Source organism: Anabrus simplex, chromosome 2, assembly GCF_040414725.1.
Source record: "Anabrus simplex isolate iqAnaSimp1 chromosome 2, ASM4041472v1, whole genome shotgun sequence".
Classification (NCBI taxonomy): Eukaryota; Metazoa; Arthropoda; class Insecta; order Orthoptera; family Tettigoniidae; genus Anabrus; species Anabrus simplex.
Genome location: NC_090266.1, coordinates 1,169,248,861 through 1,169,267,850, shown reverse-complemented (window position 1 = coordinate 1,169,267,850; position 18,990 = coordinate 1,169,248,861). Strand labels below are relative to the sequence as shown.

The 18,990-nt window shown below is 46.0% G+C and overlaps 1 protein-coding gene across 1 annotated transcript; it reads left to right on the top strand.

Moving 5' to 3' along the window:
- Nucleotides 1-455: 455 nt before the first annotated feature.
- On the top strand, nt 456-2,457 carry LOC136863384 (uncharacterized). The gene has a single exon (XM_067139795.2). It carries the CDS (start codon nt 530-532, stop codon nt 1,790-1,792), a length of 1,263 nt encoding a protein of 420 aa, XP_066995896.2. The 5' UTR covers nt 456-529; the 3' UTR covers nt 1,793-2,457.
- The last annotated feature ends 16,533 nt before the right edge of the window (nt 2,458-18,990 follow it).

The window sequence follows — 18,990 nt, the reverse complement described above, 5'->3', positions numbered from 1 at the left end:
TGGCGGTCCCGGTCTAGGAAGCCAAGATTAACGGCCGAGAGGATTCGTCGTGCTGACCACGTGACACCACATAATTTGCAAGCCTTCGGGCTGAGCAGCGGTCGCTTAGTAGACCATGGCCCTTCGGGGCTGTTGTGCCATGGGGTTTGGTTTTTATTAGTATTAGTAGTACTCGCATACAACTACGATTAAATACAAAGTGAAATTATTTGTGGAATGAGTTCATTTACCTGTTCCCCTCTGTGTAACATTTGTGCGACATCAGTTGTGTGATTTATACCATCTGTGGCACACTCGGTTGTTTGAAGTAGTTTACAGAGTATTATCTTGTCCCCCAAGTCACATCGTAGAGTGAGGCGGGAACAAGTGATTAATGATGAAATAACAAAGATCTCAGCTTAGTTATATCATGATGCAACAGTAGCATTCATATACCTACTGTAGCTAGAGGCGAACAGTTGTGTTGCTACTCAGTCAGAACACTGCTCGTCGTATACTGGTCTGTAATTATTAGTATAACACAACAGGAATGGCAAACTCCTCAGGTTTACTATCATCTGAAGAAGTATTCGCAATAGTATCTCGTCGGCTTGGCAGCGAAGATATCCAAGTGGAGGAAGTGGTTTATGCCCCTATCGGCCCTGGTATGACCGGCTTCATGGGCGATCACTTGAGGATTCAAATTGTAGCTAAGGAAACTCGTTTGGGACAACGCTATGAACTCCAGTTCTTTTCGAAATCCTTACCAACTACTTCACAAGACCACATTGAATATGTGATCTCCTTTGGTGCGTATGAAAAAGAGGTTGTAGCTTATTCTACGATTCTCCCAAAATTAAGGGAGTGCCAAGGTTCTCAAGCTCGTTGGTCATGTGACTGTTTCCTAACCAGACCTGATCTTATAGTTTTGGAGAACGCCGCACATCAAGGGTTCCAGCTTCATGACAATTTAACATGTATGGATAATGCTCATGTCACTCTTGTGTTGAAGAATCTGGCGCTTCTCCATGCAGCCTCTATAATTTTCGAGGAGAGAAATTCCAAGATTGAAGACGCTTTCAAAGAAGTTTTGTTTGAGAATCTTTTTTCATCCATAGAGGGAAACTCTAGTCGCAATTGGTTCGTCACGGGGATACATACTGCAGTTCACATCACCAAGTATCTCCAAAAATTTAGTGATGATCCAAAGCTACTGAGTGTGATTAAAAAGGAACTTCCAGACACCTGTAAGCGAATGTGGGAGCTTGCTAAGCCATCTAAGAAGTACAGAAATGTCTTGTGCCATGGTGACTTGTGGAACAACAATATAATGTTTCGATATGAAAGTGGAAGACCAATAGAACTAAGGTTTGTAGACTTCCAAATGTATCGCTACAATCCTCCAGCAGCGGAGCTAGTTTTCTTCCTCCATATGACAACTCGACGAGCTGTTAGAGAAGCTCATTTGGAGGAGTTTCTCACTTTATATTATGAAACTTTCAGCCAAGAACTTAAACTGCAGGGTTACGAGAGTGAACAACTTCTTCCGTGGACTGAACTGCGAGATAGTTTCGACAGGCTCAGAGATATAGGCCGTATTGTTGGAGTAATATCACTTCAAATGTGTTTAATGGATCCAAAAATTATAGCACCATATACAACGTCTTTAGGGAAATTTAGAAAAGTTCTGGAGCAGGATCGTAGACAAGAAGTGGAAGAAAATATTCAATCAAACCCAATTTACAAAGAGAGGATTTTGGAGGCCCTGGAAGAGTTAGTCGAATGTTCTATCCTCAAGAACCGCAGCAACTAAACCCCACTGGAAGAAGAATTCGCCATCTACAAATCACGGACAGAAAATGTAATGCATGGTGACGCTGAAGTTTCCACTCCATAATACACTAGCCGAATTATTTGCAGAAGTGTAGGTTTTGTTCTACGAGAAGTCGCCTAACAAGTTTCAGTTGACATCATCCATCATGCCATTTTCCGAATCGTGCTTTAAAGAACAGCTACATTCCTTAATGTGTAAAAATACTCGATGTAGTGCAAGATAAATTTACCAAGATATAATTAATAGCTTTTGCATCATGACAGCTTATGATAGTTGAATTCAGTGAAAGTGATCAAACAGTTTGACATATAAGCCTTCCAGTTAATCATTTCTGAACTGTAGTAATGCACTTGATTGTAAAACTAAACCTCCCAACGGTAGAAGGTTACCTGCAAGGAATGATTTACTGTTAGAGTGAAGTGGTGTGCTTATTCACAAAGTGTGTTACTTCACAGATAAACGAAATACTATATGTTGTTTCCTGTTATATTTGTTGCTTTATTTGGTTTGCCTAGTCTAACAGGGATTTCGGATGTACCTGTGTTCGTTCCTCGTGTCAAACTTATGTCATTGAGCTCGAATTGCCCTTTCGCTGCGTACTGTTAAACATTTAAAGTGACAATAAAGCAGCTTCATATTCTGTATCTTTAAGCTATTCAAGCCTGAATTTTTCTCACAGGTAGGAAAGTACATTGTGTCATAGAATTTGATCCCCTGGAAGTCTACAGATGATTGGCATGTCCATATTCATGAATAAGTTGCACTGGAAGTTCAGCTCCATTGTTTAACGACCAATATCCTAGCCTTTAGGCCTTCGGACTGCGATTTAGGTTCAATTCTCACCTGGGTCAAATGAATTTAATATTAAACTGATAATTCGCTAGGCTCTGGGACTGGGTGTTTGTACTGTCCTCAACATTCCTGCAACTCACACACCATGCACAGCACGTAATTTCCTATACACGCAGACGCCGCACACCTTCAAGGAATGGATCTCCCTCCGATAGCCACACGGAGGTTTTTTGTTACACTGAATTCTGTCATGCTTTAAGCACTTATGGCCGGCCCCGTGGTGTAGGGGTAGCGTGTCTGTCTCTTACCTGGAGGCCCCGAGCTTGATTCACAGCCAGGTCAGGGATTTTTACCTGGATCTGAGGGCTGGTTCGAGGTCCATTCAGCCTACGTGATTAGAATTGAGGAGCTATCTGATGGTGAGATAGCGGCCCCGGTCTAGAAAGCCAAGAATAACGGCTGAGAGGATTCGTCGTGCTGACCACACGACACCTCGTAATCTGCAGGACATCAGGCTGAGCAGCGGTCGCTTGGTAGGCCAAGGCCAAGTCCCATGGGGTTTGGTTTGGTTTGGTTTGGTTTGGTTTGGTTTGGTTTGGTTTGGTTTGGTTTGGTTTGGTTTGGTTTGGTTTGGTTTGGTTTGGTTTGGTTTAAGAACTTATGACTAGGGAACGAGTGTTGTTGAAATGTCCTCTTATTTTCCTTTGCATTAAGACGTTGCTCAGTAGCATAGAAAATCATTCTGCGATGTAATGAAGGAAAACAACGGGTTTTATTTTGCATGGTTTTGCATTTTTGCTGATTTGGGACGATCAGTCATTATTTCATTTTAAAGAGGGTTTTAGGTCAATATATAGCATTTTGAATAATTTGTTTGCTAGTTGCTTTACGTCGCACCGACACAGATAGGTCTTATGGCAACGATGGGACAGGAAAGGGCTAGAAGTGGGAAGGAAGCGACCGTGGCCTTAATTAAGATACAGCCCTAGCATTTGCCTGGTGTGAAAATGGGAAACCACGGAAAACAATTTTCAGAGCTGCCGACAGTGGGGTTCGAATCTACTATCTCCCGAATACTGGATATTGGCCGCACTTAAGCGACTGCAGCTATCGAGCTTGGTGAATAATTTTAGATCATTTCAAAATGTATTTTAAATTTATTGTCAGACTGATAAAAATCCACAAGTGGCATATGAAAATGTATACATTTGCCTTACATATGGTTAAATTTGCTAAATATCTTTCATGGTCAAGCAAACTGAGAAGTAGTGACTAAAGGTACGGAAAGAATGCATAACTGTCTTGTGCATCCGAGATATGTGCAGAAACACATAATAACTGATAATTAGGAGAAAGTATTTCCTAGCGTGTCTCAATCACAAGTCTTCACACCCACCCCTTCAGCCAGTCTTCCACCCCGCGTACCTCAAGGCCAAGAATAAATGGAAAAGTGACGGGACTGCAAATAACAGTTAACTTCCCGCTTTTGTACAGTTCAGAATTAAGCTCGCAAGTGTGTTCTATAATTGGATACCTAACATTACAAAGGTGCAAAGTGCCAAATTTATGAACAGTAATGTGTTTATAAAAACAGTCTCAATTTAAGTTCATTATTTATTATTTATGGGCAAAACTAACAACTTATAAAAATATTTGTCAACATATTCGTAGAAATATTGAAATTAATACTCTCAAAAATTAAACGAAATCATAATTTATGAAAGGTGCAAAGTGCTGCAAACAATTCATAGCTGCAAAGTTCCATCCATTGTTCACAGATCTGCTGATAATATTCCTTATGTTCATGCTTGGGCATATAGGGAATCATTGCTTTCAAATCGTTCTTTTTCATCTGTCAAAGTACGCGTAGAGGAGCTAACGTCCAACATTGCTGATAGTATGTCTTTTACGTGTTTCCCTTTCTCCAGAACTGCTACATTACGGCCACACTCAATCTCACTATAGGATTATTTCACACGCACGTCTGTTAATTGTGACGAATCATAAGTGATGTTATCCGCTTTGGAAATATTCGGAATTTTTTGTATTTATGAATTTATCTGCCTCAGTTTGGATTGACCTTTAAGTCAGTAGAAAACACCACACACTATTATAAAAACTCTTCTGAAAAAATCTTTCGATTTATAACACAAACAAGCAAGAACGCTGTTCAGTGAAATGGAAGGAGATTAAAACGTATGAATGGCACATTGCACTCTGCTTATGAAAGAGCGTGTCGTCTGAGCACCACTGCCTTCTCTCGACGATCTTAATAACACCCTAGAATTTTCTTTGGATTTAGCCCAGGCGATATGTCATGCTCCTTGGCTCTTAGCACCATTGTAGTGAAAAATCGATTTTTTTTTTTTTAATTTTACGCTTTGCACCTTTGTAATGTTAGGCATCAAATTCTGTGTAAAAAAAAAATGCCGAAAGTGAAACCATCACAAAGTGTATTTTTAAATCAGCTGGTGAATGAATTTGGGAAGGACGTGTTTGCGACAGATGGGTGTGTTTTATTTTGTAAATGTTGCAGTGTTAAAGGCAGTGCGGAGAGGAAATTCATTTATCTTATGTCCAAGGGTTTGTGATAGGATGGGGACTTTCCTTTCCCCACTCACTTTCTATTTCATAAAAAGGGATTGAATTTGCTTGAAACACAACTTACATACAGAATAACGTAACAAATGTTTGTTTAATTCGTTTTGGGAATATTTTTATTCGATCGTTTGGGTTAAACGGCATTTCGGTTAAGTGTTTCGGATAACGGATGTTCTACTGTATATTAAATTGTCCTTGTTTTTCTCCTTATTTAAAATGCAATTGTTGTCCATAGTACCTACTTAATGTAGATAACTTTTTCCTTTTTTTTTTTTTTTTTTTTTTTTTTGCTAGTTGCTTTACGTCTCACCGACACAGATAGGTCTTATGGCGACGATGGGATAGGAAAGAGCTAGGAGTGGGAAGGAAGCGGCCGTGGCCTTAATTAAGGTACAGCCCCAGCATTTGCCTGGTGTGAAAATGGGAAACCACGGAAAACCATTTTCAGGGCTGCCGACAGTGGGGTTCGAACCTACTATCTCCCGAATACTGGATACTGACCGCACTTAAGCGACTGCAGCTATCGATCTCGGTAACTTTTTTCCAGAGAATTCAAATCGCCTGATAACATGTCATACGCAAAATGCCCATACAGACCTACTGCGTGATATAGTATCCATCGTCTTTAATCATTTTCGGTCCGCAACGCGGGATGGGGAGGGGGCGAGGTGGCCGTGCAGTTAGGGGCGCGCAGCTGTGAGCTGTGAGCTTGCATCCGGGAGATAGTGGGCTCGAACCCCACTATCGGCAGCCCTGTAAATGGCTTTCCGTTCTTTCCCATTTTCAAAGCAGGCAAGCGTTGGGGCTGTACCTAAATTAAGGCCACGGCCACTTCCTTCCCACTCCTAGGCCTATCCAATCGTCGCCATAAGACCTACCGTATCTGTGTCGGTGCAAGGTAAAGAAAAATGTCCGCAATGGCAGAGGGAAAACCCTTACAGACTCGTAAGAAGCTGGTTTGGCAGTAAAATATCTTGTTTGTATAACATCAAGGTGCAGAATTTCGTTGTTTGATCAGATGTTACAAGAACCTTACAAGAAATAAAATATGTACCAGGATAAGTAATAAGTACTTCAAAATTAGGCTGAATATTATTTTCGATGCTCCAGTTATGAGGCATAGTTGCCATATAGTCATTTCAAAAGACTTTACTGAAGTGGGAAATGTTTAGGAATGTACCTACATTTAAGACATTGATGGGCTGAACTTTGATGACTTTGAAATTTATACACATAGGCCTAATAGATTCGCTTCTGTGGTGTAGTGATTAGTGTGGTTAGCTGCCACCCCTGGAGGCCCGGGTTAGATTCCCGCCTCTGCCACGAAATTTGAAAAGTGGTACGAAGGCTGGAACGGGGTCCACTCAGCCTCGGGGGGTCAACTGTGTAGAAGTGGGTTCGATACCCACCTCAGCCATCCTGGAAGTGGTTTTCCGTGATTTCCCACTTCTCCTCCAGGCAAATGCCAGGATGGTACCTAACTTAAGGCCACGGCCACTTCCTTCCCTCTTCCTTGTCTATGCCTTCCAATCTTCCCATTCCCCTGCAAGGCCCCTGTTCAGCATAGCAGGTGAGGCCGCCTGGGTGAGGTACTGGTCATCCTCCCCAGTTGTATCCCCCGATCCACAGTCTAAAGCTCCAGGACATTGCCCTTGAGGAGGTAGAGGTGGGATCCCTCGCTGAATCCGAGGGGAAAACCGACCCTGGAGAGTAAGCAGATTAAGAAGAAGAATAAGATTTTCGCTTTATAATCAATCAGAACTGAAGGAGGGTCATTGATAGAAATTGCAGTTTCGCAACTCTTAACTATTGTTAACATATTTATATTTGGTTAGAACCATCAGGTTGTGGTGGTAAGAATTTAGGAATTTGAAATACTAGACAGAAACAGGCGCCAAAGGAAATCAAAGACGCATTTGGAAACTAAATCTTATTTATAGGAGAGGAATGCAAAACATTTAGATTTGCTGGCGATTTTGTCTTTTCATTTGAGTTAGCAAGTTTTCAGAAGATCTTGAGATCTTGAGACAGTCTTGGAGGTGTACTAGGCAAATATAATTAAATCTGAAACTAAAGTAATGGAATAAAAATGAAATGGCGTATGGCCTTTAGTGCCGAGAGTGTCCGAGGACTTCGGCTCGCCAGGTGCAGGTCTTTTGATTTGACTCGACCTGCGCGTCGTAATGAGGATGAAACGGTGATTAAGACGACACATACACTCAGCCCCCAGGCCAGCGGAATTAACCAATTATGGTTAAAATTCCCCACCATGCCGAAAATCGAACCCGGGACCCCTGTGACCAAAGGATAGCACGCTAACATTTAGCCAAGGAACCGGACAGTAATGGAATGAAGTCAGGTTATGCAGGAAATACCAGGTTAGGAAGTGAAGATTTGAAAGAAGTAGATGAATGTTTTTATGCTGTTGGTAGAATAACTGATGACATCAGCGGCGATTGGGAATTAGAATTTGCGGGAGGGTGGCGGGGGACAAAATTTGTAGACAACAAAATGTACCCGGTTCTCAGGGATGTAGCGGGGCAGGGGGGTTGACATCAAAATTGAAAAAACTATATAAATGGATAAGTTTTTTATGTTCTGAGCGAATTTCCATAGAAATGTAAAAGTTGACAGTCTACAAACTTAAGTGCGTTATCAATAGTACTATACAATAAAACGTCAACCAAAGGACCAATGATTACGCATATAGTAATATTAAATAGAAGTAAAGCGTGATTACAGTCATTGGCTGAATGGTCAGTGTTGAGGCCTTCGGTTCAGAGGGTCCCGGGTTCGATTCACGGCCGGGTCGGGGATTTTAATCGTGTTTTACTAATTATTCTGGCTTGGGGACTGGGTGTTTGTGCCAACACCTTACCCTCTTCATATTCAGACAACACACTACACTACCAATCACCACAGAAACACGCAATAGTGATTACATCCTTCCATATAAGGTTAGCGTCAGGTAGGGATTCCGGCCGTAAAACAGGGCCAATTCCACATGTGATACACAGTTCGCACCCGCAACCGCACAGGTGTGGGAAAAGCGGTAGTAGAAGAAGAAGAAGTGATAATATAATTAAAACGTCATTTAGTATTATTGTTGTTGTTGTTGTTTCAATGCTTTCATTCCCCACCCTGAAGGGGTGGGGCGGGCCACCTAGAGGGTGTCGCCCTCTCTCTGGCCAGGAGAGATGACGGGGTTGAGAGGAAGTGAGAAAAAGGGGGAGATGGGGAAAATGCGGTATGAGTAAGTAATGGAGATGAGAAGAAAGGACGTGTCGGTTATCGATGGCTTTAGTGACAGATTTACAAGGACAGATGGGCTATGTGCGAGGTGTGGAGGTTAGAGCGGTGTGCTTGGGTGGAGATGAAAGGTTAGAAGATTGAGGGTAGCGGTGAGATTACAAAGGGAGGTAGTGAGGAGACGAAGGAGTTCGTACGTCGGAAGGGGTGTAGCGAAGAAACTTGGCGGGGGAAGGGGCGGACAGACTGGTTGACGAGGTTCGAAGGATGGAGGGGCTGGCCGGGGGCGACGAGACGTGTTTGGAAGGGAATGACGAAGTTGTAGGGGCGATGAACGAGAGGGTTCCACTTTATACCGATGACGGTAGATAGTTGCTCCGTTGTGAATAAGATGGTGTACATCGTTGGCAGTTGGAAGGTGTAATCTGACCATGTATGTAGGACCGGAGTCGTTCTGGATCCTGGACGCACGGCGGGCGGGGACACCAGCTGCTTGAAGTTCCCGGAGTATTTCCCGTGATGAGATTGTAGGGTCGATGCCGCGAAGTACACAGCTAGGCATAGCTGTGGATGATGGTGGTAGCTGCGTTGGCGATGACAGAGAATTGGCTGTTGCTGCGGCGTCAGGGTATGGAGATAGTGGCGGTGCTGCGTGGGAATCCAAGACGTTCGTAGGGGGTTGCTGGGGGATAGATTGTGCGGGAAGTGAAGTAAGAGGAAGGGACGATATCATTATTGACGAAGGATGACAGGTTGCTACAGTAGTGGGGGGAATATTGGAACGGGTAGAGACTGAAGTCGTAATGGTGGTGGTGGTGGTGGTGGTGGTGGTGGTGGTGGTGGTGGTCGTGGAAGTGGGAAAAGGGGGCAGTGACTCTTCTTGCGGCGTCCTGGGTGGAGAATCAACTTCGGCGAGCAGGTTAGCAGGATCTGTGTTGAGTTGGGCGATGATGTTCGGAGGAGTAGGCTCCACTTGGTAAGAGCGTTGATAGATAGTAACGCCGGTGTCGAGGAGGCGGGTCACATCGTCCACTCTGGGGAGATAAAGAAGAACCTTTGATGACCGTAATCCAGTAGTGCCATCCAACAGCCTGCAGACATCGTAGACGGGGGCGCCAGTTGAGCGGAGTTCGTGATAGATGTCAGTATCGGTGAGAGCGGGATCAACACCGCTGAGAAGACAGGTGTGCATGGTGGTGTTGGGAAGGCTGACCTCCAACTAGGTGCCAGCCTATATGTTTGAATTGAGGTCGGCTGGGTAGCGAATATAGATGAAGGCCACCCGGCCGAGCAAAAGATTTGAAGTTGCTGCGACGGGAAGTATGCGTCCGCTCCCCAAGAGAAGTGAAGTCTCCCCAGCTCGTTTTGAAGCGAAACCAGAGCTTTAGTATTATTGACTACACACTAACAAAGTATCAGACACTAGATAGAACTGAACAGACATATAAACTGAGTGAGACCAAATACTTTAATACACTAATACCGGACAGCTCTATTTCAACAGCATTGAGTGGACTGTGGTGACATCTAGCGTGTTGGTGTAAACTTCATACTGTACTTGTCTATGCTACAGTTGAGAGGAATGCATCTACACTCTTTGGAAATAATTTTGTTAAAATAATAGAACAATCTTCTATATATTAAAAAAATTGATGAAAACTAAAGTCAGTCAGTACGGCCATTCTATCCGGTCGATTTCCTTTAAAACTGAAAGGTATTCATGCACAGATTTGTCATCAGGCACTATAAATCACTTAACTTTCGCCTTCCTCAAATTATTTGATTTTTTCAATTTTTTGTCTCCTTGAAGCTGTCTTATCTTTGGCTCTAATTTATGTACGGAGTTCGTTTTGACCTAAGAACACTCAGTGGATCAAGATCTTTCATTTCAGCTCTTAACTATTCAAATTGGTTGATTCTGAGGAAAGTTATGAGTGCACATTCAATTTGACGTCCCATTTCTTCAACATTTTTTTCTCATTGAAGCAATTAAATCTTTCGTTCTAATTGAGGTACGCAGTTCGTTTTGGTGTAAAAACACCCAGTAGTTCAAGCGCTTTCTTTTGAGGTAATAACTACTTAAATTGGTAGATTCTGAGAAAAGTTATGAGTACATTTGTCTCCGTGACGAAGATCTTTCAAGGACTTTTCAACAATTCAGCGCGTAGTGTTGTACCAAGGAACGTTTAATTCAATTTATTTGTGTGATGTATTTTCAAGTGTTTTGTTGACTTAATATTACATTCTATTACCGCAGCAGATCATGTGCTTTATTTCATTAAGTCGGAACTTTGCAAATACATCCGTGAGGAGGGTAACGAACAACACCATACTTTGCACATTGCGGGCGGAGCCAGCGGGAAACTCCTAGTAATAATTAAGAGTGAAATTTTAAAATATGAAATGCCTCCTTCATAAACCCCCAAACGAGCATTATGTTAGCCGTGCCTTTCGCTATTGTCTTAAAAATTAAAAGCAGAATTTGTTTGAGGATCCACCCAGCCTCTGGGAGGAATTTTTAACAACTGCTCTCTCCTCTTCTTTTCTAGCCTTTTCCCAATTACCTGGTGCAGGACATTGTATGGACTTAGCCTAGTTTTGCGGCCGGATGCCTTTCCTAACACCAACCCTATATGGAGGGATATACAGTACACTCACTATTGCGTGTTTCTGTGGTTGTTTCTCGTGTGATGTGTTATATATACTTGAAGATGCGTATGAATACGAACACAAACCCGTAGCCCCCGATCTACAGGAATTAACGGGCGCGATTAAAATCTCCGACTCAGTCGGGAATCGTACCAGGGCTCTCTGAACCGAAGCCCAGTACGCTGACCATTCCGTGCTGGTGATTGTTGTTTTAAGAGGAAGTACAACTGGGCAACCATCCTCTATTAACACTAATTAGAAGGGAAATGGAAGAGGTGCAACACTCCGAAGAATGAAGGTATCATCAAAAGAAAGAGAATGGCCACGAAGCCAAAGCGCCAAAGGGGAAAAATAACTTAACAACATCCATGATTTATTAAGAGTTGGTGAAAGAGAAGCTGTAATTAAGGAGCATGAGTTTTGGTCCATTATTTTGATTTCTCCTTATTCTTTTCTTCGGTACGGCCGATCTTCCATAACTGTACAGGGGAACTCACCTCACGCTGCTATCTCACTTTTGCTGTACTTTGAATTTTCTGCTTTACCTCTGAAGACAAAAATACATATACTGTATATATTGGGGTTACGTGAGAGAACTACGATGTTCCCGACAAATAAGAACAGATTTTCCTAAATTCTCTTCCACAATTGTATTTATGAAGAATGACCACACATACGTATTAAATTCGTTGGAAATGTGCTCAAGCCTATGCCAATAATGAATACACTGAAATAATTTTCTTACGCCGAACTGAGTGGCCCAGACGGTTAAGGCGCTGGCCTTCTGATTCGAATATGGCAGGTTCCATCCTGGCTCACACCGGTGTTATTTGAAGGTGCTGAAGCACGTCAGCCGCGTGTAGGTAGATTTACTGGCACGTAAAAGAATTCCTACGGGACTAAATTTCGGTACCTCGGCGTCTCCGAAAACCGTTAAAGTAGTTAGTGGGTCGTAAGGAAAAAATAGTATTATTTTCTTACAGTAAAAAAAATATCTGGCCAGATTCGAAACTCATGGCTTTCAATTTTCAATTTCAAGACCACCGCGATAACCATTACGCTACAGACCCACAAGTTTTCAATTGTGAAATTTATGGTACTATTTAATAATGTGGACCCTCAATTCCTGTTGCTGGATTTACGCTACTACTACTACTAAACTGTTTTCTTCCTTCCCTGAAGGGGGAGGTGGGCCACTTAGACGGTAACGCCGTCTCTCAGGCCGAGAGATTTGTTACGGTGAAGGAGATGCTCGGAGAAGGCGATGGGGGTGGTGGCCGTGGCTTATGCTAGGAACTGTCCTAGCATTCGCCTTAGTGCAAGAGAATAGAAAACCACGGAAAACCATTCTCAGAACAGCCGACGGTTGGAGCCAACCGAGAGGTCCAGCCCTGACCCGTCTCCCGAATGCAGAGGCGTAGAGCCACGGTAGAGCCGTGGCCACTTATGGGCCAAGACCCACTCTGCCTCTACCAACCTGCACTTACGTAACGTAACGTAACGTAAAATAAGTTATTTCATTCCCTCTCCTCACACGAGGAGGGGCGGGCCATCAGCTCAACGAGGAGCTCTTCGGCCGTATGTAAAGGAAAGGATCATAGAAAAGAATGAAAAAATGGGGGGTATGTGTTGCACATACCAGAGGGGGAAGATAGTAATTGAATCGGCGCAGGGACACCGTGACAACAAGCCGGGACCCAGGGAGGACCCGCAAAGCCCCCGCGCAAGCGAACCCCTACAAACACCAGGGGAAGAGGGACGAGAAATTTATTTACATAGCAACGTATCTCGGGCGCGCAACCCGGAAAAAGATAAATTGTCACATAGAGTTACAGAATAATTCACATATATTGAGCTGGTACAAATGGGGGGGGGGGGGTTGGCATAAAGGTGGAGTAAGAAGTAGGGTAGTATTGCGACATGAGATAATAGAGGGTCGTGGTAATGTTGGTTATTGAGGTGGCGAGTAGGCGAAGTAGGTCTATTATGGGGAGGGGCGGTAGAAAAAAGGGTGGCTGTGGCGCAGGGTGGTAGATGGCTTGCGTCGGCGGAAGGGTAGCGGGGCAGTTGGGGGACTGTGTGAAGGGGAAAGAGGAGGGGAGCGGACGGTACGGGGTGGGGAAGGACGAGCTGACTGTCGTAGCGGAAGGACGTACGTGCCTCTCGCTCCGCTTTCTCTCTCCTTGCCAGGCGCTCAGTACTTCTCAAGTGCTAACCAGGCAGCTGTACTTATAAGTACGACTTCGGAAGAGCATTTGTCTGAGTTGAGCACTTCTCAGTGCTCGCTTTTCGCTTTTCTCTTCCAGGAGTTTATTTTTCAGGAGGACCAGGATGAAGAAGTCGGACTACTGCTGGGCAGCGGAGGACATCATGATGACTTCGGCGGGCAACGAGTCGCCTACACCCGAGCCGGAGCTGCAGAAGGGGGAGCTGGAAATCGAGATGGAGATGGAGACAGAGCCGTACAGGGACGGGTGCGACCCCCCTGACGGCTTCTTCTTCTCTGAAGGCCACACCGACCTGGAGTACGAGGCGCTGCTCGTATACTACAGGCCGGGGCGCCCTACATCTTCTGATCGGGGCCTCGTCCTGGACAGACTGCGGCGCCCTCGCCACGGAGGCAGGAACATCTCGACAACCATGTCCGTCGAGAGCTTCCTACCAGGAGGCCTCATCATCAGGCATCACGACCGGAAGCGGATGCGCGACGCAGAGAAGGAGCTTTCTACTCTGTTCCAGGTCATCTGTCTACCAGGGAGGGACGGAGTGCCAAGGCTGAACACCGGCGCAATTAGGGCAGTGAAGGAGACCAGGGAGGCCGTCACCCAGACACCGAGGAGGCAGGGGCATAGGGCGGTTAACACCGACCTAGTCCAGGCCACCCAGCCGGCGACCAGCGACGCCACCACGGAGGTGGAGCATGCTGCCCCCTGCCGCCGCGACTGTGTGGCCCAGGCTAAGCGGCTCGGTACTGCGAAGTGGACGCAGACCGCTCCTCCAAGTACCACCTTCCCGAAGTGGACGCAGACGCAGGCCTACCAGGAAGGGCCTGTTACCCGGACGCAAGCCAGGAAAGCGCCCGCGACAGCGGACGGCACCACAGCAGTGGAGGAGGACGCCCCCTGGCGTTCTGAGGCTGCTGTCCAGGCCCAGCCTACCAGACTGTCTGTCGAGCTGCAGACCTCGATGTACGCCCCACAGGACAGGGAACGCAGTCGAGTGGTAGCACCGACAGACGCCGCCGCCGCCAGCCAGGAGAAGGAAGAAGACGGCGACGAAGCTAAGCACCAGCTACCCCGGGGTCACCAGGCAGGGAGGAGGGCCACCAGGACGAGGCCTCTTCCCCTGCCGAGAAGCAACCCCCGGGAAGAAGAAGAAGACGACGCCGGACAAGGAAGCAGAAGGTGACGCCGGCCCATCAGGAGAGGGCCGCCCCGCCGCAACCCAGGACTGCTCCCAGGACAGCAGTCTACCGAGGAGCCAATCAGGAGAGGACCTCAGCGGGTAGCGGCAGTCAGTTGAGAGTGAAACGTCCCCCTCAGCAGCTCTTGCAGTGTTTCCGCTGTCTGAGGTGGGGCCACCGTCAGGTCAGCTTTGGGCTCCAAGTGAGGTGCAACCGATGTGGTGATGATCACCACTACACGGCCTTCGCAACACTTAAGAAGACGCCGGCGTGCGCCAACTGCGCGTGGGGCCACCCGGCCTCCCATCGCGGTTGCCCTGTCTACCGGGCCATGGCGCGGGCAGAGAGGAAGGAGGCCCGGCGCCATGACCTACCCCCTTCCAGAAGGCCCCCGCCTCGGCGGGCTTGGCCTCATTCTCCGGGATCGGAGATTGGGTACGAGGGACCCCAAGGAGTGGTGCCGTGCGGCGGGCCCTAGTGGCACTCGACGCATGGTTCCGCAGCCAGCAAGGCCCGCGCTAGTCACAGCAGTGCCCAGACGGACTGATCCCCTGGTAGATGGAATGACGAGGAATGGGTTTATGACTTGTGCATGTTACCTGTTCCTAACTAACACTACCTCTGGACTTTTCCAGCCCACATCTTTGCATGTGCTATCACAAGATGTCAGGTTTTACATGTAGGCTATTTCTCTTTTCTGCCTATATGGTTTTTCCCTGACCCTTCAATACCACACATCAACACCACCTTACCTAACACAAACTCTTGCCGTGGAAGCGAGTCTGACTCGGAAACTGGCAGATACTCCTTGTATCACTTCCCACTCCTCCGTGCTATCTCTTCTTCTTAGAAATAATAGCATGTCGGAGGCCATGTAGATTGAGTCGATGGTCACGCGGAGGGAGTGGGCTTCGGGGGGGGGGCGAAAAAAGAAACGAGAGTGTTCCACTCAGTAGGTTCACCTGCGGAAACGGACGCCGGTGGTGAGTAGATGATCTACATCGGCAGCAGATGAGAGTTGTAGGCGAACCATGAAAGTCGGGCCGTTGGTGTTGAAGATACGAAACGCCCGACGGGCTGGGACGCCTGCCAGTTTTAGTTCATCCAGTATGTCCCGTTCGGTGATGGCGGGGTCAATGCCACGGACGACACAGCTCAGAGACGGAGATTGCTGTTGGGTTGTCGTTGTGGCGGCTGCTTGCTCTTGGGAGGCTGGCTGAGCTGCAATGGTAGCATTCATGTAGTTGGCAGGGGGTTGTAGTGGACTGGAGAGTGTGGCAGGTAGAGAGGTGGTGGGTGTGGACATGGTAGGAGTGAGGTGGCTAGTCGTAGGATGAAGAGTAGAAGTTGACGGGGTAGCATGGGCAGAAGTGGTGATGGTAGTGGTAGTGGGGGTAGTAGTGATGAGTGTGGACGTTATGACATTGGGGGGCGCTGGAGATTGTTGGGATGTGCGAGGGTGACGGACATGAGCAGTGAAGATGGGGTTAGGATGATGGCGCCGTGCCTGTATGAGTTCCTCGGGGGTAGAGACCACTTCATGGAGTCTGTCGTCTATTGTCGCGCCGGCGGTGATCAGGGCTTCCGTAGCTGCTGGATTGAGGAAGAAGGCCAAAACATGCGGTGAAAGTTGACCAGTGGATCCATCCCGGAGCCGAAGTACTTCGTAGATTGGGGAGCCAGACTGGCCGATTTCGCGGCGAATAAACTCTGCGGGGAAAGTGGTGCCCACATCCTTGATTAGGCATGTATAAAACATCGTGGAGGAGGGAGGCGACAGCCAACTAGGCAACAGCCAACTAGGCGTCTGCCTATTGATTATTCTTAGGCCGACTGAGTAGCAGATGAGGTGAGGGCCACCCAGCCGAAAAAATAGTGGACATGCGACGTACGAAAGAGGATGCTCTTACGTCCCACTAACATTTCAGTAGAGTATTTGATTGATTTCTTAATATAAGGTGCATAGAATGTAACCTGAACACAGATGCGAGTTCATTAATATTTTAATACTTGCGGTCCTTATCAGCTCCCATGCCATTATCTTGCTGGGTAATTTGCTGAGCGTATAACACTTTTCTTGGAATATAACTGCAATGTAAGATTATTTAGTGACAAACACCTATACATTATAAACAACACGCCAGTGCGCCTAGAATCATACAGATGGCAATATGTTATTGAAGAGTTGATCACACCAAGCCATGTAGGTAGCAGCACTATCGACTTTCTCGCTGAAAACAGCAAGCTGTCCGGTATTGGTGTATTAAAGTATTTGGTGAGACTGCCGGAGTGACGAATGCACGCGGCAAGCGGGTGACCTTGGCAAAAAAATACCCCTGCTAACCTTCCTCACAGCACATGCAATGAACACATTGCTCCGCGAGTCTCCACTATTGTACTTGCTATGACGCTGTACAATTCGATTAGCCGCGACGTAGACTACACTTTGTGCGTATTTCTGCTAAGGATTTTTCTTAATAGTCGAAAAATTAAAGGAAAGGAAGGAATTAGCTGAAAAGACAAGCGGGTTTGTACAAATTGCTGTTTCTTTATAATTCCTAGTTTCAGACGGCTGAAATGGAATTTAAAAATATTCTCCACAAAGTGGGGGTAGCGACTGCCCCCCCCCCCTCCCCTCTCCTAATTGCCGCCACTGTCCTTAGCTGATTCCTAGCATTGTTTCCACTTACGTGTGTCAGACTCCTCACTTTTATCTACCCTATCTGATTTCCCTTGATAACCTCTTATCCTTGTCCGATCTTGACGGTATTAGAGCAATCGAGGCCTGGGGAGTCTCATTTTCACAACTTTCGTGGCCCTTGTCTTTCTTTGGCCGATACGTTCATTTTTCGAAGTGTCGGATCGCTTCCACATTTTCCCTCTGTTTAGTATTAATAGAGAATTGTTGGCCCGCTATACTTCCTCTTTAAACAATAATCACCGCCATTTGTACCTAGGTAATGTTTAAAAACTGTAGTTCATTTGTTTACAGTTTTTTGTTCAACTTAACGAAGAACAGGTGCGTGGTGTCCGCGTTGTCAGTATTGCCGCCGGCAACATACAGAAAAGTAGAAATTAGGTATATTCCATATAACATAATTTGTATTTTCTATCAACAAACGAAATCCACCAGATTCTCGTAACACGTCAGGAAAGATATGGTTATAATCTAGCGCCGAAGAATTGAACTGACAGATAGTACACGCAAGAAACTTCTTCAAAGTTTCTGACTTAAGCCCCGTGTTGCCTGTTGCACTTAAGCGGCAAACTCACCCAGGCTGGGTTGAAAGACATGCACGGGTGTCAAACCCTCCCTACCGTAAGCGCAGTATCCGCGCTAAAAATACCTGCGCACGCGGACGCAGTTCTCTTCCCCCCGGTCGGCTTGTACTTCCCCACGTTGCTGACTCAGGTTTGTGCACGCCTAAGGACCAAGGGAAATGTTTTCATTCCCCTTCCCGAAGGAAAGAGGCGGGCCACCTAGAAGGTAACGCCTTCTCTCTGGCCAGGAGATTTGGCGGGGTTTGGAGGTTTGTAGTTGGAAGAGGGGGAAACGGTGATGTATTTAATTGGAGATTTGGAGGGTTGGCCTCTTGGCTAAGGGAGTGTATTCTGCTCTCTGTCTTTATTGTTTAAGTTGTACAGATACATATGTGTGTTAAAGCTTTACAATTCAGAGTGATGGATGAGGTGATACGTTTCTTAATGATGAGTATGATGAGCTTTACAATTCAGAGTGATGCATGAGGTGATACAATTCTTAATGATGAGTATGATGTGACTAAGTCGGTCGGAAGTGGGGTCCGGGGTAGCTATGGGAGGTTAGGAGCTGGAGGGTGGTGGCGATATTCTGGAGAGATAATATGAGGAGGCGAAGAAGGTCGAATGTTTGGAGAGGTAGGGGGATGGGACCAATTGGTAGAGGGAGCGGAGTTTGTTATGGATATGGGGCAACACGAGGGAGTGTGTATTGTTTGATGGTGGGCGGTCGGGTGAGGGTGCTGTGAAAGGAGCGGAGAGGAGCGGAACGATTGTAGACACGTGTTCCTCCGGAGATCTCCGGTAGTTCTCTGAATGACGTTCTGGCGGCAATTCAAATACGTGGTACTGAAAATGCTGGCAATATTTTACGATACTCAGGTTCATGTTATAGACTTGTCCTGTATTGAAGGATTAGGTTCACGAATGCACACAATGCACAATGTTTCAACTGCCTAATGCCTAGAATTATTATTGTACCTATTGTAGGCGTGTTCCGTAGCTCAACACAATTCAATACCTGGTTCTTGAAGGGGACCGCTCCAACTCCTTTGTTCACGCCGACGAATATCTTTCTAATGGAATAATTATGTTTCGAGTGGGTGTAGTATTGATTTCAGTTGTCCCTAGCAGAAGAAGACAAACAACTTTCAATCAATCAATCAATCAATCAATCAATCAATCAATCAAACAAACAATCAATACTGATCTGCATTTAGGGCAG